The sequence below is a fragment of the Sander lucioperca genome, chromosome 3 (genome assembly GCF_008315115.2).
Source record: "Sander lucioperca isolate FBNREF2018 chromosome 3, SLUC_FBN_1.2, whole genome shotgun sequence".
NCBI lineage: Eukaryota > Metazoa > Chordata > Actinopteri > Perciformes > Percidae > Sander > Sander lucioperca.
In genome coordinates, this window is record NC_050175.1 from 40,001,381 (window position 1) to 40,023,828 (window position 22,448).

The window sequence follows — 22,448 nt, forward strand, 5'->3', positions numbered from 1 at the left end:
CGGTGTATTTAAAATAATAGGAAGCATCTTATTGCAGATTCAATAAGGAGCAGTCTGTGATTTCCTCCGGAGGTCTAATTGGGCTTGGTTCCTGTCTGACTGGAAGTGGACTACTGCTCTATAGAGCTCTTAAAGTAAATGTTCCTCTCTGCACTCACCTACTACTTAATTTAAACTGTGTTTCACCAGTCGGAGTGCCAGAGCGCTCACTGCAATAAATCTGACTGAATTCCTGATGAGTGAAATACTTATTTGTGTCTCGGCCCAAAACTGTCATTCCCAGATTTATCAGAGCACCATGGAGCAGCAGCAGTAGCAGCAGCAGCAGCATCATTTTATTGCAAACACAATCTGGGAAATGGCTGTATTTGCCTCCCTTGAAATAACATAAATCTATCCTTACATCAGCCCACACAAATAGTACTTATGGTTCATTGGCACTCAGCATCTGACTCTTCGTTTTTCTTTATATGAGTACACATTTGTTTCTGAATGTTTTGGACATTTCTGGGCATTAAATCTTTGGCATTGAATATGAGAGCCTGTAACAACTTCAACTAACATCACTGTTTACAACTTAGAAGTACGTGATTCTTGGAAATAAAAGCTTTCAATGCATTCAGGTACATCTTCCTTGAGTCACTATCAGAGGTTTAGTAGAAAGGTTGATGATGCTGTGACCTGGCGAACACATTCAGGAAACATATGCTTCCAATCTGCCAGGGAGAAAACTAAGAGCAACAGTGCAAATTGTGTTTACAAGCCACAAGCACTAGAAAGCTATTCAGTGTGTACGTAAATGTTGTAATAACACGAAGACTGGATTGAAGTGACTGAAACTCCATTGACTTTAAAAACTCCAGCTGTTGACACAGAAGGGCGGCAGTTTCATGTGTTTAGGTAAGAGAATGGCTGAATAAAATATTAAGGTCTCGTGTTGACTCAACCACAGAAAATCACCAAGGAACAAATATTGGAGGTACTGCACAGTAGCGTCCAGCTGGTTTATGGCAATTTGAGCTCTACTGTATTGCCTGTTGGTTGAAAGCACACTATAGTTCCCTGTGCAGGGTGTTTAGGGGGTGTGTGGAAATCTAAAGTTTAAAAAGAAACAAAGACAAATGAAGAACATGAAAGCACCAAGCTCTTTCAAATAAGCTCCCTTTACTAAACACAGCTCAGCTTATGATGCCTTTAGAGCCCAATCAGGACTAATTATAACCTGGCCTATCCACCGGTCAATCTCATTCTGGCCTCTGCACACTTTCTATCTCCGTTTTGCATCCGTTTGTGTGAAATGTGTGCCATATTAAGGTCCATCCCAAAGCACTGGCAACTTAAAACCCTTTAAATTGTCTACACCAGTGTTGATATCCTCCACCCCCCTGAATGCATGGGGAATACAGGTGTTCAGCATCATATGAATCATATGAAATTCCATCTTGCTGCTAAAATATTATTTTGGTCATGTATGCATACGTAGCCTAATCCGCATCTTCTCAACCTGGGGTTAAATCAATCTGTGGGGTTCACGAGATAATTCATGGCATATCAATGTAAAATATATTATAAAATATGATGAAGTATGTTCATGTGTGTGTTTTTTTTACTTTTGTCTCAGTTTCATCTGAAATATTGGATGTCACTTCTTAAGGCTTCTAAACAATTAAGCAATCTGAGAAGGAAATACAACTAATGCACACAATCAAGGCCTTAACCTGTCAAGGGGGCCGCAAGCAGACATTGCTTTGTTTGATATATTTAATCACAAGCCAAAAAGATAAGGATACTCTAGCCTAAGACTTTGTTACACTTTGGTCCCACTGTCTTTTTATGGTGGGTTCAATATCACAGAATCGTCAGTTTCATTGCTGTGAAATAAAAGTAACCAAGACAATATCTCTATCTAAGTTACAAAACTACACTGCACCTTTCAATCTGTTAAAAAAAATCAAATCTATATACTGTCTATATATAATTGTGCCCCTTGTCTGGTGGGAGAGTGGGGGGACTGGTCTTGTGAGAGTGTAACTTATTACTTCTTCTTTTTAAAAATCGGTGATACTCTTATTCCTATATATCTTCTCCTGTTTACTGCTCTTTGTTTGAGAAAATGTAATACATACAGTACACTATTAAAAATAAAGTAAATAAAGAATGCAACATCTATTTTATTGCAAAGGGTGATTGCTCTCAGTAGTTTATGCATTTGCAGGGAAACATAAAACATAAAAGCTTAACAAGCAATCGTAATCTGAAAGTATTCACGGTGACAGATGTTTCCTGGTTTTGGAGCAAAAAAAAAATAAACGTTGCAAAGTTGACCTTTACATTACATTACATTACATTACATGTCATGTAGCTGATGCTTTTATCCAAAGTGACTTCCAATTAAGTGCTTTCAACCCTGAAGGTGAAAACTTCAGACAACAAGTAGTAAGTGCAAGTACATTAGCTTATAATAAGCAAAAGTACAAAGAGCCATATGAAAGTGCAGCTTCAAGAAATATATATACTTTTTTTTTTTTTTTTTGTAGTCGGAAGAGATGTGTTTTTAGCCTTTGGCGGAAGATAAGTAGGCTTTCGGCCATCCCGATGTCAATAGGGAGCTCATTCCACCATTTAGGAGCCAGGACAGCAAACAGTCGGGATTTCGTTGAGTGATTAGTTGTCCCTCGCTGTGAGGGGGCAGCAAGCAGCTTGGCTGATGCAGAGCGGAGTGGGCGGGTTGGGGTATAGGGTTTGACCATGTCCTGGATGTATGCTGGGGTTGATCCGTTCGTGGCACTGTATGTGCCTGTCATTTTATATGCTCAATCTGAAGTGCCCTCTATAGACTGAAGTATTATTTTATGCAAAGTGCTTTCTTGTAGGAATCGGTATAGGAAAGGTCCTAAATATCTCCCTGCACACTCTCTTTCTTTCAGCTGAGGTCAATGGCTGTTGATGAGCAGCCTTGCCCAGGATCAATATTGTCATAAGCCAAGGCCAACACAAGGAACAGCAGGCAGTACTGGATGACACTCTGCTCACCTTCATCACTCTCTGTTTTTACACAGACATGGAAGACAACTACAGTGGCCACTGGGGATAATCCCAGCCACCTCTGTCTCTCAGCTGAATGATACTCTGGAGGGGCTACAGTCATCTCTAGCAGAAGAGCTTATGCCCATAACCTACTGCACACAGTGTCTCTTTTCCTCTGGCTCTGCTGAATATTAATTTTGCTGTATTGTGCACTCCCACATGGAGATTCTGCACAGTGTAGTTGTAAAAAAAATAATACATGAAGAGGAGAGGCTATGAATCCCCTGACAGAAAGCCTCCAGCTCAATAACAACAATCAGAAGCCTTTATGTGTTGTGATTTCAAAGCTATAATCATGTACCTGCCGATGGATGAAGACGACGGAGCCGAGGAGACGCCAGGTTCCTCCCTGCCGGTCCACGTGGAGCATTCGCAGGATCTGCAGGAAGCGAATCCCTCTGAAAAATTTGTTTATATAAAAGTGTTTATATGCTGACATTGTATAAAGATCAAATGCAGGTAGGCATGTTTATATACACACAATGAGGCCAAAATTCCATGGACACCCAAATAATCTACCTATGTGATTGCTTAACATCTCATTCCAAAACCATGGGCATTGGTCAATTTATCCCAAAAATGGTTGGATGGGGTGGAGGTCAGGGCCCTGTGCAGTTCTGGCATGCCCTTCCAAACCAAACTGGGAAAAACATTTCTTTATGGGACCTGGCTTTGCACAGTGGGGCTTTGTCATGATTAAATAGGAAAGGGCCTTCCCCAAATTGTTGCCACAAAGTTAGAAATACACTTACAGCAATAACATTATGCTCTAGCATTAAGATTAGGGCTGCACAATATCGTTTTTTTTTAATCGTCATCGCAATATCAACTGGCGCAATAAACACATCATGAAAGGCTGCGACATATCGCGAAAGATACTCAGAGATTTTTATTGTTAGTTGAAAGAAAATATCTGCACATTAAAATGTAACTGTCATTCTTTTCTTTTAGTGGTACCTTTTATATTCAATTCGATGTTCAATTTGTTCAATAAAAAAATGTTGGAAATGATTTCCTTTCACTTGTTTAAAATTCAACAAGCAATTTGTTGTATTTTAGCGGAATACTGAAAGCAGCAGAACTCAGCACACTTACATCTGTTATATTATCGCAAGTAATATCGTTATCGTGATATTCAACAAGGTTATCAAATGTATTGTATATTTTCCTCTTATCGTGCAGCCCTAATTAAGATGCCCCTTAATTGGAACTACTGGAGGGGGCCTAACCCCAACCACGGAAAACAGCCTCAAGACCAGAAGTACGCAAAGTGTCCACATACCTTTGACCATATAGTTTCCTCCTGTACACACACTGTCCCTTACCTTACAGCAGAGGTGGCAAAGACCTGGCCTTTGGAGCCCACTGACAGCACAACTATTGAGGCAACAACTACAATCAGATCTGTATTGATAGAGAATGAGGGGGCTTTAAGCATAATTAAATATGGCATAAGCATGCAGATGGTCAATATACGGAGGTTCAGCATAACAAGAGCAAGCGTTTTCCTCCATATGAGGTTTGGAAAAGTCAAAAAAGAAAGTGGATGGAAAGTGTGCTATACAAAATTATCATTGTTTTTTTTTTTTTTACAAAATGATTCCCTATAAATCAGTTGAGGTGAGAAGGATTACAATTAAAAAATATTCTCATATGCATATTTTCTGTATATTTAAAAAAAAATTGTTGAGGTTCCAATTTTAAGAATAAAAAACTGAAGGTTACAAAAAAATTGCAGTGACAGCTTTAATTTCATGCTAAATTTGTCTGAGACATCTCATTTTGGGATGAGGCCCAGGATATATTACAGATATTGTTTAAATACTGTGTGTGGGTGAGGAGCGATATGTCTGTTTGGGTGCATGTGTATAGACGTGTGTGTGTGTGTGTGTGTGTGTGTCCCACCTATAATAGATATTGGCTTCCTGGCAAAGCGTAGTCGGCCACAGATGCCAACATATTTACTGCGGCAGCCGGCTGACCAGAGGCGGACAAAATATTCCACACCGAAAAACACCACAAGGACGATCTCCTGTCAGAGCAATGAGGGAAATAGAGTAGACAAATTAGAGAGAAGGACAGGTAAAAAAAAACACAATTACATCAGAACCTGACCACCTAACCACTTCAGAAAAGTGTACTTCAAAACAGATATTGCTGAATTAGTGTTCTCTCAACTTCCTCTGTTTATGTAAAGTGCAGCTTTGCACACAAACCTGTCCCAATTAAATGAATTAAGGATTATTGATTCCAATCAGCAGCTGCACCATTTGTCACTGTTTTATTTCTACCACACCATTGATTCGTCTTTATTCGAGCTGCTACATGTACTTGGACCTAATAGATGAAAAAGATGATTTTGTAACCTTGACAAATACTTGAATAACAGTTATCTATATTTGTGCATTTCAGTGTTTACTTAAAAGGAATAGTTCTAAATTTTAGGAAATGTACTCATTTGCTTTCTCACTAAGAGTTCGATGACTAGATAATTACCACTCTCATATGTGTACAGTAAGTATGAAGCTACCTCTAGTAGCTAGTCAGCTTAGCTTTACATAAACACTGGAAACTGGGGAAACGTAAGTCTGGCTCTCTCCAAATGTAGCTAAATTTGCTCACTAATTTAGTCATATCTCACTTGTTTAACCTATACAAACACTGTAATGTAAAAACGACATGTTGTGGTTTAACAATGTGTTTTTGGTGGACTATTTCATGGCCGGGCGCAGTAACCTGGAGTCTCTGCTGATTGCCTGGCAACCTCACAGTGACATAAAAGACATATCACACATATGACCCTGCCCATAACACCATGTCATTTCTACACTTCAGTTTATGTACAGATTGTTAATTGTTAATTTAGAGGTACTGGTAAGCTGATTTTGTCACCTTGCCAGACCGTCCACAGCGCTGCGGAGGAAGGTGTGGCTAGTCCAGACAGCATTCCGGGATGAGAAAAAATATAGCCTCGGGAGGGAACTTGTTTTGGTGGAACATGTGTACGTTCAAAGTTGTTTTAGTCTTGCAACAGAAAACTCAGATTGGACAGATAGTCTAGCTAGCTGTCTGGATTTACCCTGCAGAGATCTGAGGAGCAGTTAACCATAGTCTTCATTAATCCACCGGAGTTTAAAACGAAAGCGAAAGGAAATGGACATCCGGCTGAAAACCGTGAATTACGGCGGAATTTCCGACGGCACTCAACAGCAATCCTGGAAGTTGAACGTCGTGGATATACACTACCTTTAGACAGAGCCATGCTAGCAATTTCCTCGTTTCCTGTCTTTGTGCTAAGCTAAGCTAAGCTAAGCTAACAGCCTGCTGGCAGTACTCATATTTACCATACCACTGTCACTACCCGATGTGAGTCGAGTGCAGATGTGAGTCGCGCATGCTCAGATTTAAACGGTTTATGGCAGAACATGTCATACCCGATGTTAGTCGAGTCAGACCGGCTCTGGTCGTGTGCAGATGTGAGTTGGGCATGCTCAAATTTAAACGGTTTATGGCATAACATGTCATACTGAAATTTGTGAAATCCATAAAATAATAAACTCTTCTCTTTACATACAATAACAGAAGAAGGAAATCATTTCAAAAACGTTTTAGCTATCTATGATTGTTTGATTGCTAACGTTAGCTCAAAATGCCATTCAAGTGACAGCCTTCATTGTGTTTGATTGCTAACTTGTAGCTAGCAGTCATTTCAAAAACATTTTAGCTATCTATGATTGTTTGATTGCTAACGTTAGCTCAAAACGGCGTTAGCATCTTGTAGGATACTTGTCGCAAAGTGACGCACGCGCAACTCACATCTGCACTCATCGCAAAGTGACGCATGCGCGACTGACATCTACACTCGACTCACATCGGGTAGTGACACCACATTTGGATTACTTCCTCCATTTCTTCTCTTACTTATATAATTAGCATCCGACCCCGAATAAGCGGACGAAGATGGAAGATGGATGGACAATAACTGAAACAAGCCAAAACAGCATGTGTCCAATGCTAAACATAAAGCTCATACAATTAAATCTTCTCAATTAAAGCTGCTCCATTTCAATTCCATGCAAGTTTCCTCCTGTGCTCCTCAAAGATAAATGGATTTAAAAAAAAAAAAAAATTACAGCACACAATTACACCAACCCGTGTAAATTAATGAACTGGCCTAAATGAAAATGCAATTACCTACGCATGTCTCTTAATCATTGAGAAGCATTTGGAAATGAAGCTGTCTGAAAGTGACTCAATGCCCTTTCATAGATTTGTAATGGTGACATGATCATTTTGCAGTGAATAATGGGAGGAACAAACTGGGGGATTCAGCCAGAAGATGTGTTCCATGTTGTACAGCAGGAGACGTTTTCAGCTTGGAATTATTGGAGGTGTTTGTCTTCATCAGAGCCAAATATTAAAGCGTCAGTGAATATACATCGTCTTGTAAAAAAGAAATTGGATTAATACATTGTGATTTTTGGAAGTGAATATGTAAAATGTTGTATTCTTCCAATTTATTCATAGAGGATTTCTACTTCAAGGTTGCAAAACAAATGGTCTATCCAAAAAAAGCAATACATTAACAAACAGGAAGGGAGCGGAAACAGGCACAGAGGAGAGTGTTTGTTGTTTTTAGTCGAGCTGGGCACTTCATTCTGACCTTATCATTTGACACGATAAATAAAATTGAATTAATACCTGAATAGATCTAAATTGATCTGAGCATATGAGTGTCAGCTCTGCATCACATGGTACGTCATAATTACTGCTCCATTGTGTAATGTTTTGAGTTGATTCTTAGCAAAAACCCTTTGTTCTTTCACAAATATGTGCTCATTCATGTGTAATTACTTCCACCAACTAATCAAAGTATTCTCGTAAGCGTAGAATCTGCATTTAGAATCATTCAGAACACATACAAGCGAGTCGCTGGAATGGCGGCAGCCATGTTAGGCCTCCATCTTTAAAATACATTAGCTAAAGAGGGACATACCTCCGCCTTTCGCGCTTTTACACTCAGTAGAAGATTACTTGCGACTGCCGGCAGATTTGAAAGCCTGTTGAACATGGAGGACTGCACCTATTCTCGAGGACATGTATCAGAGTTGCCAAGGAAGTTAAAAATAGAATTAAAACGACAACACGAGCAAAGCAACAAGACCAAAGTTAATATTGGAGTGGCTTTTCCACGATGGAAAGAGCTCATAAGGAGCAAGGATTTTAAAAAGGGACACCGAAGTTGCATTCTTCTCGACAGGTAATTCTGCCTATTTGTGTAAATTAAAGTTTTATAGTTGCTTGACTAACTATAGCATGGTTGTGCATAACGCTAGAACGACGTCTAGGATACTTTTCCTTGCGTCAATGATGAAAAAGGTTGTCTACCTTGTAACATAAACGTAATCATGTGTCGTGATTTCCCTGGCAGACAACTCACGTCATGTGCTGTCATGTGCTCATGTTGTAACACAGACTAGCTAGAACAGCTGCGTGTAAACGATGGAGATACTAAGAGTTAATTTCGGTTTCAGTGACATTGTTCATACTGCTCAGAGAAATATATTAAAAACACAAACCTCCGTTGCTTCTCTCCTACGCTGTAAACATTGCCATACACTATTAATCTCGTACAATATACAGAATAACGATAGCACTAATACTTTACTAACATTAGCTTGCATATGTCTGGGAGCCTGATAGCTGATGTTAGCAATGAAATGGTACCAAAATAACGTAAAACTATTATTACACTGGAAGGAACACTCACGGACGAAGTCGTACTTATTGGAATAATACGGCCACCGTAGGAGTTAGAACGCGCTCGGAATGGGAGGGGCTAGAAAGTAATATTCAGTTGGTTGTCATATACAATTTCACCGCTAGATGGGAGAAATTCTTACACAATGTAGCTTTAAAGAAATCTGTAGCTGTTTTCTTTAATCAAATGACAATTATATTTTGGACTTTGATTCACAGATATTAAATTAGTTACATACATATACTGTATATCTCAGCTCTCACATCCCTCAAATCCCCCCTTCTCTGCTTCCTCATCTCCTCTCTCTCATTACAGGAACCACAAGGGGGACAATAAAACTAGGATACCTCATCTAGTCACCGCCTCCACACTGACTCTCACTCCCTGAGTTCCTCTCCGCAACATCTTTCTACCTAAACCCATCATTAATCCTCATTCGACCCTCGGTTCACCCCCGCATGCTCGACCCTTATTTCATCCCACTCTTCAATCTCGACCTTTGTTATCCCTCTGTCCCCCAACCCTTGTTAATAATAGTCATTTGCATTTCTAAGTAACTTGATGGTCTTTTTTAAGGAAATTGCTATTAAAACATGTTGTGTTGCCAGGATTTGATTCCAGAATGAAAAATAAAATCTAGCAATAACTTTTTTTGGATCCTAAAAAACAAACAAGGCCCTTTTGGGAATGTGGATCCTTTGGGCAAACTGCCAAGCATCTGGCCAAACACACTCCTACAAACACCGTCAGCCAGCATGCATGCATGCATGCAAGTCCCAGTAAAGAACGGAGTGGTCTCTGTTAACCTTGAGTGTGCAGGGAGAACGCAACAAGACAAAGAATATGCTCCTGTGGTGGGGGAGGAGAGAATGAAAGAGTGGCAGGGTCACAGCAAATCTCTAAACTACAAAGCACAAAGTACAAAAACAGCCCCTCTGGGATGGAGGATGGAAAAGATGAATGTTTGAGATTTTGGTGGGGTTTAGTAGCATGGCAAATATTAATTATTCATTATCTGTGCTGAAGAGAAGAATAGGCAGATTAAATATCTCCAGGGTGAACTGAAGGCAGGAAAACATTTTGCAATATTTCATGACAGTGTGGTATTTATTAACAAATGTCACACTTTTCTTCAGAATCACACTTCTGACTCATACACACGAGCCTGAGTCTCTATGAATCCGACAATGAACTTGTAGGATTTGAGATTATGATTTGCCGGCTCATGAAACACCATGACCATTTCATCCCATTATCCTCAGGCCAAGGTGAACTTGCCACATGTGGCACGCTCCACGCTTCCTCGAAGAAAATCCTCAAGTCCTTTTTATCCTTTCTTGGGGTTTTCTTTTGTCTCAGCTTGAGTGACTCACCCATCACCCAAAACAGTTCCTGTGCTCAGCAGCTGGTGTCTTAGGGTTAAGTTTATCCCATTTACTATTGACTTTAGAGGGGGAACCACCCACCCACCCTAGGCCAGCGGGACGTCCTGAAATTGTTTGCAGAAAGAACAGCCAATGTAGTTCCAACTAATGTTTCCATAAATTGTTTTTTGTGAGGCAACGGTTAGGTCAATCAATCCATGAAATAGCTTTTCAAACAACAGAAACTAAGGTTTGATATTTGTTGTTTTAGCAACATCTTCCACAATCATCTTGTTGATTGTCGCAGCAATACCTTTGGAAATATACACTCAATACACAGTCAAAATACTGTGATAGAAATTAATTTGACATCTCTGTTTCCTCTGAAGATTATCATGTGCGTCATTAAACAAGGAAATTCTACATACATGTGATTTAAAAGCAGTTTATGATGTCTACTACCTGCATTGTTTTATGATCATCATTATCATTTTGGATTTATTTACATGGGTTGTTTGACATGGAACGGAAACAAAACCAACCAGAAGATCAGAATCGTGCCTGTTGGCAGATGCCAGCCAACAAAAACAGACAAACAGAAGTGCTGAGCAGATGGTGAAAGTCAAAGGAAAGATCAGATCAGGAGACCACAGAGGGAGAAAATGCTGCAGACTGTATCTGCAATGTAAACAGTGCTTTTATAAGAAAACATTTAGAGTAGATAGAAATTCAGATTCTTTCACATCTCAATCACTCTCCTAGTATCTGCCAGACACATGTGGTTCATGGACCACTGATCAGGATCATTAAGGATACACTGTGGAGTTTTCTTGCAAACAAACAGTGTTTCTATGCATTCAATGGTTCTTGCCCAAACACACATTCTGTGCATCCTTAAGGCCTAAAAAAATATATGGGATGCATACTACCTCATAAAATACCAATTAAGCTGATTGTTTGATTATTTATTTATTTTTGATAGGAAACCTGCATTATTTACATCGACTGGCTGTCTTCTTTTTCTCTAGTACTGGTGCACTGCTACCTTATGGGACATCGCTACCATCGACTGTAGAAACAGATACTGTGTGTGCAATTGCATGGAAGTGAAGGACAAACCTGTAATTATTGGGATTGTTATGAGTGGGGGCTCTGTGTTTTCAGGGTTGATATACCAAAGCTCGGAGGCAACCTGGCGCAAACTATCTTGCATTAAAGTTGAAGTATCATTTTGTAAAAGCAGTTGTTTAAGCAGAATATCAGAGCAATTTACATTCTGTTATTAAACAAAGTCAGTTTCTGACTTATAACTCTCTGCCATCTGTGCGGTCTGACTGAGGTTGCTCTCTTTTCTCTCTCTCTCGTTTGTTTTATGGCGGGTGGCAGCCAGCATTAAGGTGCATTACCGCCACCTAGACTGAGGTCGCTGATCTGCTATGTAGATATATTTTCAGGAAACCCAATGACAAAATAAAAAAGTAAGTTCTTACATCACCTCATTTAGGACTATGTTCCCTACAACTATGAAGAAAAGACAGAGACAAGTGTAAAAACGTATACATTGTTAAAGAAGAGCTAAGTTAACAACCCTGATGACATAAAAGAGCATAGGCCTATGAGCCGGGCTGAGTCTAGGACAGCCTTGGCCAAATTTAACCCCTGGTTATCGTTACTTTCATTTAGTAGATATATGAGCCAATTTGACTAGTTACAGTATGCACCACAACACAAGGCAGTTTAACATGCAGGAACACAAGTTGTTTTGTCCGATGTTTTTTTCAAACTCTACTTAGCTGTTGCTGCGATCACTTTCAGATTTCAGACTTTGATTGCTTCATGACTTAAGAATCCAAAACCACGGTACTATTGAAAACTACCCTGGTAGTGCTGGGAGCGTGTCTATGTTCCCTGGGTCCTATGTTCCCCTCTTTGTATGAGACTGGTGAACATAGGACCCTTTTTCAAAAAAAAAAAAAAAAGTTACTTTTTCCACCATTACTGCCAAATTCCATGGCAAATAGGCCTATGTAGGGTTAACCCTAACCTAACCCTAACCCTAAACCCCCTAACCCTAACCCGCTCGGGAAACATAGGACCCTTTTTGGGAAAAACGGGGAACATAGGACCTTTTTTCTAAAAAGGGTCCTATGCTCCCCGGTACAATTGCTACAGGACCCTTTTTGGGAAAAACGGGGAACATAGGATCCGGGGAAAATAGGACCTGGGGAACATCGGGGAACATAGGACCCGGGGAACATAGGACCTGGGGAACATCAGGGAACATAGGACCCGGGGAACATAGGGATGACCCCGTAGTGCTGACCTTCACCTGGAGAGTCCAACGGGAAGGCTATCTTATTAGATGTTTCACTCCATCCAACTTTATGTAACCCTGGTCTGCTGGAGTATAAACTACGGCATGGATCTGCAGAATGCAGTTGTGGGTGAGCAGAATACAAATGCGTCTCTTGAATGAACTAAGTTATCTTATTGTTCCGTTTAAGACTGAGCTAGCTAGCCCCATATATAATAACTACATCAGAAAGATTTACAGCACCATCTATTCATTTCACCAAGCAACATTCTGGTGGTTTGACCAGGACTTTAAAGTCTCTAGTTTTGAGCCCACAGTCCCTACAGCATCATCTTCACCCATCTGACCCCAAACCCTCTCAGCTCTGAGAGGAAGGATGGTCCAATTGGGATTAAAATCATCTTCAGGTTTTAATGTAAAACCTCTGTTAGAAGTAGAGACCTGCTCTGACATTAAGACAAATTAGAGACAAAACAATGTTTTTTATGGTTAATCCTAGGTGTTACTTTTCAATTTAATCAACACTCACCACCCAGAAGAGTGTTGTGTGAGCCAAGGCCTGGTACTGGTCGATGGTAGACAGAACACTGAGGATCAGACAGGCCAGAACTATGAGAAACCTGTTGGATATAAAGCAGATTACACTTTAATCTTGATTAAGTCATAATTCTAAATGTTATGTTGGTGGCCATTCTTATTTCCATTGTATATATTCTTTTATAATCCAATTGGACAATGATGTCCAACCGGCTCTTCCGTTTCCTCGAACCAAAGCTTGAGTTGTCATCAGTCCAGTCAGGCAAACACGAATCTCCTCGATCCACTTCCCAGCTCATATTGATGTGAACATTTTACAGTTTGATTTAAACAGCAAAACTTCATTCAACTTTGGTGTCTGGTTCAAGTCTGAGTTTCCAAACAACTTTCAAAAAGTAAGTTTCAAGACAGCATAACATTACTTTATATTTTTGTCATAAAAAGTACCTGACTGAATTTGAGCAAACATTCAAGGACAGCTCTCTGGAGGAAATACTGTGAACCTTTTGAACTCTGCCACATGAATGCAAAGCGCATGATAAACTTGTCAAATAATGAGCACACAGGTTCGTGCGCACACACACACACACACACCACACACACACACACACACAGTATCAACAAACACTAAATTGCTCCTTAACATTCTCCTTACTCCCCCCCCCGAAGGTCACAAATGTTTCAACTGCAGCAACAATAAGACGTCTGTACCTCCTCAACCTACTTAATAGAAAGATATTTTATTTCTTTAAGATCAGGCTTTAAGCTGCTGAACCTCTCTCATGTAGCCTTCAGTTTTTGACTTTTAAACTCTTTACAGTAAAAGAAACATTTCAGGATTTTTCAAGGGCGTAAATCCCAGGGGGGATCTAAGGGTTGTCCCCCCCTAGAAATATCATTAAAACAATGCTGTGTATTGTAAATAACATAATGATGTATACGTAAAATATCTGTGTAAGTAGTAAAACAATACAAACCCCAAAAAATGCTTTTTAAGTTTAGAAACATTTTGAGTCCCCCCTCCCTTGCCTCACAGTGGTTTGGTCCACTGCCTGCTGTACCTTAGGATCTGCACTAGACTCACAGTCACATCAGGTAGTGACAGGTATGTAGTAAGTAAGCGGTTCAAGGCTATTTTATTCACATTAAACATCGGATGAAGATTTTTTTTTCTCAAATAGAAATTATGCTGAGTAATTAATGAATTAATTAATGACAAAATGTTCGCTAAGTTAGTGTAATATAATGTATCCTAGCTTGTTTAATAGCTTGTTGGATAGAAATGCACCCACTACAACTAATGTTACCATGGCGATAAGCCTAACGTTATGTGTGTGAACTGACATTAGGGTTAATATTGAAGATCTACAGTTGTGTTTTGCTCAATATGAAATTAAGTGGCAGATAAGTTAAATATATATCCTCTGTCCCAGAAGAAACCTAATATTTATGTGGAGGACGCAAGATCATTTCATAATTATAATATGACCGCTTGGTGAACCTATGAAACTAACTCATATTTAGACATCTGACGTTAAAGATTTGTGTTGTTGTTGCCCAGATAAAATGACAGAGAAATGAAAAACAGGCATAAGATCCTTTTTCAGTAGGCTTACACCAAAACGCCAAGTAAGTACATTAAGTCCTCATATCAAGACAATTTGGTAACATCTTTATAAGAATGGGTGCTTATGGAAATAATAACGTCACTATGTCACTGGCAAAGGAGACAGAAAGACCTGAGGAACAGGGAGACCAGGGACAGTCAGGTGTAGAGTCTCAGGTAAGTGTGTTGAGCTTAGTTCATATTTTTGGAGGTGTGTGGCTGTCAGGGTTAGCAGATGAGCTTTACCAGTGGCTCACTAATTTACATTATGATCAGCTAATTTAACAAGTGTACAAAAGCATTGTATTTCTTTTATATGGGGACACTTTTTGAAAATAAGTCATTATGTTTTAAGGTATTTTGTGGCTTGATTGTAAACAACTTAAAAATAAATACATGGTTTTAAAGAAAAATATTTTGGTTTCATTGAATCAAGAGAAACGCTGAAAAGAAGGATAATGGTACAGTCTCCATGCTACACTAATGATAGTATTAAGGCTTTCCTCTGTGTACACATGTCCTTTACGAGTATAATTGGCTGTATTATTTTTGTCCCCTTCAAAAATTGCTCTTCCGAAATTTTATGTTTATTGTCCTGTTAGATCAGATTTACGCCCATGGGATTTTTTTTTTTTGGTTATTTGGAAAAAGAGCAGCTTATGAAACAAAGGCCTTCCTATAGTACCTTGTAACTAGGGCTGCTTGATAATCACAATTATTTTGAAATCCAGATTATTTACAGACTCATTGTCTTTTGGAAAGAGGTTGCATTTATTGAACTGAAAAAACAGTGAAACAGTTAAACAAATCAATAGCGAAAACACCTTGAACTGTGAAATTTCCCTTTATACTTTTCCCGTTTTAACTTTTTTTTTCATTCAGAACACAAGACAAAATAAGAGTTTACTCACAAAACTTAATGTGCATAATAATCAATTTTCTTGATTACTCATCATTAGGAAAGGAAATCGTAATCGCGATTAATTTGATGGTAGTGTAGGAAGATGGGAGTGCAGGGCTGACTGCAATCTGTGATGATGGGCCATTCTTAAACTCCTAACCTTGTTCACACGTGATTCAGCACCGCAGAGCCAGCCTCAGTTCCTATTTTTATTTTCTTTACTGCAGTATTGCCTCCACTATCAGATTTGAAGTTGGGGGTTATGTTTCAGCCCCTTTTATTATGTTTGTCTGTTAGCAGTTTATCTTAGGAAATGAATAATGAATGTGCATTTGACTTTGTAAAACAGTTGGCATCGTGGCAAGGACAAACTGATTAACTTTTCATTTCCGTTGGCAAGAGATGTGGCGGTGAAACTACTGAATGGATTTACATGACACCATCTGAATTAATTTGCCAATCAGCTGACAGAACAAACATCCATGATTGGCTCAATCAAAAAACATGGAGGAACTGGAAAGTTGGCTTACATATAACTGCACAGCCAGTATTTATTTCAAAACTTGGTACAGTTACAGAAGAGCAACTTCTAAAGCCGACTGAACAAAAATCAAGCTGGCTGATTGAATAAAATGTGATTACTATATTGTATGATGATATATATATATATATATATATATATATATATATATTTATGGTCATTAGGGGTGTGCAAAAAAATCGATTAACATTTGTATCGCGATCCAAGCTCTACCGATTCAAAATCGATTCATAGAATTCCAAAAATCTATTCATATTTATTTATTTTCGTTTTGTAATGGAGTGTATACTATTGTCCTGAAATGAGTTTAGCTCACCATTCCCATAGATGGTGCTGCGTCAAATTCACACTGACGCCTGGGCACTCTTGTTATAATTAAAAGAACGAGTGCAGCAGAAGTAGTTTAGTCTGCGCAAACAATGGCAAACCTCACAGAAAGAATTATTCAACCTGCTCCATCCTCGCTCAATGGTGTTTTAAGCCCCCAACGTCGACTTCAAGGCCCTAACCCTAACCTTAACCCTTGGCACTTTGCAGTTTTTAGTTACAAAAGTTTTTATTTTTGTATGAAGACATATAAAGTAATATCAAACTACATTTAATTTGTTGTGTTTCTTTTTTTTAAATTGTATGTCTACTGCAATCACATGGGAAAACTAACTACATTTACATACTGTGAATCGTTTTTGAATCGAGAATCATTTTTGAATCGAAAATCGATTTTGAATCGAATCTTGAGCCCAAAAATCGATATTGAATCGAATCGTGACATTTTCTGAATCGTGCACCCCTAATGGACGTACAGTATGAGAACACATAAAGCTGCAAAATACAACGCAAAATCTCCAAGATCTCAAAAAAAGAAGCTGACCGACACTGCTTGTTCTATATATAAGGTCAATATCATTGGACATGATGTGTGGCTTGAAAACTGGCTAGAATGCCTGAAATCCTTTTTGGTTAATATGTGTATTTTTGTATTGAATAGGAGACAGTTTAGAGGTGACAGGAAATGAGAAAAACTAGAGTATAAGAACATTGCAGTTACAATGGCAAGTGTTACTGTGTAAGTGGTACTGGGGCATGTAAGAAACCCAATATGGAACTGGCATATCATAACAATACTGCACAGTGTTGGTGGATGTATTTGTTCTACTGTCATTTAGTTGATATTGTTTTAAACCATTGTTCAGAAAACAGCCCTAAAGAATCACTGTCTTGTTCCTATATGAGCACATTTGATGGAAACTATGTGTAGAGGGAGTTATAGTTTCCAGCCAGTGTTTGCACCATGGAGGCTCTCATCGCCACATGCTACAGCCTGAGTTTATTGAAGACTGGCCAGGAATCCAAATACCCCCCTCTAAACTAACACATACACGCGGACTTCAACGTGCACGCCACACGTCAACACAGATAAAAGACCGAAGATGGCCTGGTGTGTAACACAGCTAACAAAGCAGCTGGTTCTGTCTGAAATAGCAGCTGAAGTAGACAAAACAACACAGCAAAATGACTGTAGTTTGGTGCCTGTGTCTTCTGCAAAATGGCATCTAAAGGCTGCTACTTGTGCACTATAAATGGGAGCAAATTTGTCAAAACATTGGGCATAAACAAAATAGTAAGGATGCAGTGTAATTTATAAAACCATATGTACAAATGTGACAGAGTTGAAAAGAGGATCAAAAGACATACAAATGAACATCAAACTTTCCAAGCCAAACACTCCCGTATGCTAATGATGGTAATTCGTCAGCGAAGCTCTGCTTAAATTCTTTTAGAGCATTTGAAATGCCAGTAAACATACACACTTAGTATGCTTAGCATACACTTCTGCTTCACTTTGAATCCACCTGAAGCGGTCTGACTCTAACTGCACCATCATACTTCACTTCCTTTACCTCCAGAGGGCTAGGTGTAGCAATAGACAAAATAATACATTGGCTCAGCTACATAGGCACGATTGAACTCTAAACAAAAGCTCAAAGCATTGCCCCTATCTATTATTGATAATAGATTCACTTGCAGTCTGTTGTGCAGTGAGTGTAGAGACAAAGCAAGCGCCAGGAGAAGAGTTACATGTAGGGACACTGCTGACCATGTCACTTGCTGTTACCATCAAATATCCTGTTTGGAACAGCAATCATACTTTATTAGTATCACTGTGCTTTTAGAGAGATAAGACATACAACATAAATTAAACTAAAAGCAGATGAATGCACTGTGATAAAAGATTAAATAAAATGTATTAAAGGGAGGTTGTAAGGCCTTGTCTGTAATTTGGACAGCCAATTGGAGCCTTTGTCAGGGCCTCAGCCAAGACTTTAGCTAGTATGGGGTTAATAGTTTAGAGATATAAGGCAGTCACCAACAAGTGACCTGGTCTCTGTGCTCCATTAATAAATCTGAGCTCCTGTGTTTTGTAAAAGAGAACAAAAGATAAAAGCAAGCAAGCCTTTTTCCCCCAGTTACTAAAACATATGAAGAAATACAAACAGCTAAAGTAAAAAATATTGCTCAAATTGAAAAGAATAATAACACATGAACTTGTAGTTAAATCATTAAACCATTGTGTCAGAATTGACTTCCTCCAGCTCCATCTAGTTCAGTTTAATGGCGCTGATGCTGAAAAACACTTTCTGATTTTTGGGTTTTCTCTTAACTCTCCTGATCGACTCATGTATAACCAGCATGTGGGATGGATCCATGCTGCTCCAAACCAACATACTGCATTCACTGTTAGACTGTAGCACACTGCATTGCAGACAGACACCCAGCGGGAGCATGGGATGTACTGAATAAATTAAAAAACTAAAATATACCATGTTTCTTTCCAGGGTCATGCACTATTGCTTTATTTTTTCGTTAATAAAAGAGACCTGAGTCCCTGCGAGCATACTGTATCACCACACATACATTAACTGACAATGTGCAAACACACGCACACACAGGGGTCCCTCTGATAAGGACTCAGGTCACTCTGACGTTCGAGTTCTGGGTCAGTGATAAGGCCATGCTTGTTCTTAACTGCTTTTCTCTCACTGAAAAACTTGCAAAACAAGGTACTGAACTGACCCCAAAAACCTGCTGGATGGTTAGACGTCCCAATAACATGGTCCTACAACTAACCCCTGCTTGTATTATAAAATTGAGAGAGGTTGGTCTACTCTACACTACTAAATACTCTCAAATCAAACCTACCTAATGAGATGTAACAAATACTAAATATTTTTTTAAGCCTGGATTTGGGCGAACAGCTTCCTGCCATCATTGTCTCTCATTTACATCAATTGAAGCCCACACAACATACAAATTCAAGGATGCGCTTCCTTATTTGGTGCAATCTCCTCGTTGGCTCCAGTGGACTTGTGAACTTTCATGATCAACTTGGTTCAACTTTGACTATGTTCATGTGCAATAGAATCAGCATTGGACATGTATAAGTCATTATTCCAGTATGTACCATCCCCATGTTTTCAAAAATGTTGCAATATCAGACTACAAAGTGCAGCATCGCTCTCACAGACTTTGTGATCACTTTGTTTAAAAAAAGAATTACAAACGGAGGAAACCGTTCCATCATATCCTTTTTTTTGTTTTGGTTTAATAGTCTAATGTTAAACTAGAAACTTAAAATCTGGGCAAAACAGGTCTCTGGATGGAGCTGAGTTACAGCAAACAAACAGCTTTCATGGCTGAGTGTCGCAGACTGAAAAACTTGTAACCCTCGAAATACACTTGTTTAATCCTCGACATCTTCATCACTTGTCCAAATTATCACCGGCATACACACCTGATGAAGTGATGTTTGCTACTGACACTGGGGCTTATGAAAGACATGTTGATTTGGTATTTTAAGAAGCCCTTTGTAGTGTTTCCTGTCATGTGTGCAGTCTTGGAATCAGCCATTACAGGAAGGTTAAGGCATCTAATTTTGCTGGTTTGCACTTCATCTAGTCTAATACTATAATAATTGAAATGTCGATGCTTAAACAAACATTTTCTGTGATAACAGCAGCCACTAGCGTCCCTATTTTTGTACATTGTGCAGTTATCCTTGGTGATGTTCTAATGTGTTTGAGTTGTACTGTGTTGGCTCATGCTCCCTTTGAGTCACCTAGACTCTAACCTGCTCCGACAGGCTGCGTTCCCCTGCGTCCCCTCCGACACTGCAGGGTCACAGGGTGGCCGCTACCTCCTCCACAGCACACACACACTGCCATGTTTAGCTTCCTGCTATCAGTACCAGCAAGTGGGGGCAGACAGCACCCATGAGGGTGAGCTGGAATATCATATTCCACATTCCAAAACCTCTGCCTGAAGACTCCCGTCTGGATCTACGGGACTGTCAGTTTCCCGGACGTGGGTGATACCAAGAACAGTGAAATGTATCAGTGGTGTATAGAGAGTATAGAGGTTTATCATGAGTAACATTTCATTTGTCAGAAAAAGACAAATTGTCAAGCTACCTGTCACAAAAAAATGTGACATCTTCATGATATTGGAGCTTTTCAGATGAAATCCATCCCACACTGGATTACTTCAAGATTTATGTTCATTACTAGTTGTATTATTTATATTTCATTTTGTCATTTGCCTGTCATACTGTCAGGAGGGTAAAAAAATAAAACCCACTAAAACATCCTGTCAGGTTGAAAGGTTCTGTTGTTATTGACTTACTGAATGCAAACCAGAAAGCCCTCTGTGCTGTTGTACTCACACTGTTGTGGAAAATTAAATGTTCAATGGTGCTGAGGAAAATAGTCTCCCAAATGAAATATCTGTATAATACCCCTTTAGTACCCCTATGAGAACGTATTTTCTCTCAGTTTCTCTTGTCCGTGATAAATTATATGGGTGTTTTTTTTTTTGTTTTTTTTTTTATCTGCTATGGCTAGACTTAAATATCCTTTTAATATTCCAAGAGGGACCTCCACTTGTGCTGTGATATCTGTGCAGCATCTTTCTAAAATTCACAGGCTTAACAGTTCTTTGTAGTGAAGGCTCTACATGCGCAATTAACTCCCTGTTTAATTAGGATCTTAGAGTTGAAATTATACCCTTGAATACCCCATGGATCTGGATGATTAGGAGAATAAAAAAAAAAAAAAAAAAACACTCACACTGAGAAGTGATACACGAAGCATTTCCAGCCAGACGGCCTTTCCAGAAAGTTATACACGCGTCCTTGGATGTAGGCGCGGGTGAGGACTGGACGGACCCCGGTGCTGTACACCGACATCCGCACAGACATCCGGGGGTGAGATAAGTACGGGTGAAGGTGAACATTTGTGGTAGTGTTACCGTCCTCTGGCATTTTGTCTCTTTCAGAAAACGGGTCGTTGCCCGCAGGTGTCCCCGGTTCAGGCGCGCTTAATGTGGTTTGCGACAGCTCCAAATCCGGTGGTCTCTTCCCACGTGCCACACCAGAAGACCTCCGTGTCTTCCCTTGATAGGGGGCGGAATTGGACATCGCAGCTTCCCGTTATTCTTCTGTCGATGGGTTAACTTTTTCACGGTAGATTTTTTTTTTTTTGGTCACTGACTCAAACGGACAAATGTTCGCCCATGTGCGCTTATCTTCTGTTGTGCGCCCCGATTTCACCAGGGCGCATAAATATGTCAAATAAACTGAGTCAGTGATGCCCTAGATCACCAGGAAGGCGTTTCTTTAAATTAACTTTACAGTTCTCTGGGTTGTGGAGGTGAAGCCGAGTCTCAGCCCTGAATGAATATCCCCTACCTCTTTCAGAGCACTTATCAGCCTGGAGAGCTGTGGGGGCCAGGCGGTGCGCAATGAGTCGCCAGCTGTTCAGACATTTTATCATTTTGCAAAACTGCTCGAAAGCAACCTGCAGCTCATCCTCAGATCTGCGTGAAAAAAACACACCACACCATTAACCTTGTTTTCCCCCCCAATACTTACTTTTCACACAAAATGCAAATGCAATTATTTTTGCAAACCTGTAAAAACAAATGTCATGTGGTTGACTTTCTACTGTATAGGCCTATATAACTAATACAAGTCTTACTAGTCAAATAGATTTGGTGGTGTATCGATGTGAGATGATGTCACCCTCACAGGCATTTATGTATGTGTGAATGTTTACGTGCACATACTAAATGAGCAACAAAGCACTTGTATACCTCAAGGTTACCAGTGAAATGTGTTGCATTACTGTAAAAGTCTATTGCATCAATCATACACTTAAAGTGACTAAAGGCACAGGCCTAACCCACATGTAAACTGAAGGGTGACCCCGCCACCAAAATTCAAAACACAAGATTGGAAACTGCTACCATTCATACATTGATTGACATGTCTTTTAATAACAAT

General features: G+C 39.5%; 1 protein-coding gene across 2 annotated transcripts in view; it reads right to left on the reverse strand.

The window, feature by feature from the left end:
- kcnq1.1 (potassium voltage-gated channel, KQT-like subfamily, member 1.1) overlaps nt 1-21,842 on the reverse strand; it is a 49,404-nt gene extending 27,562 nt beyond the window's left edge. The window contains exons 1-5 of one of the 2 annotated variants that reach the window (XM_031290142.2): nt 21,235-21,842; nt 13,056-13,146; nt 4,993-5,119; nt 4,413-4,491; nt 3,389-3,485 (exon numbers count right to left, since the gene is read on the reverse strand). In XM_031290142.2, coding sequence (XP_031146002.1) covers nt 3,389-3,485; nt 4,413-4,491; nt 4,993-5,119; nt 13,056-13,146; nt 21,235-21,584 — 744 coding nt within the window. In that variant the 5' untranslated portion in view covers nt 21,585-21,842. The remainder of the gene's footprint in view (nt 1-3,388; nt 3,486-4,412; nt 4,492-4,992; nt 5,120-13,055; nt 13,147-21,234) is intronic. The other variant, XM_031290143.2, reaches the window with a different exon arrangement.
- Between the last annotated feature and the right edge of the window lie 606 nt (nt 21,843-22,448).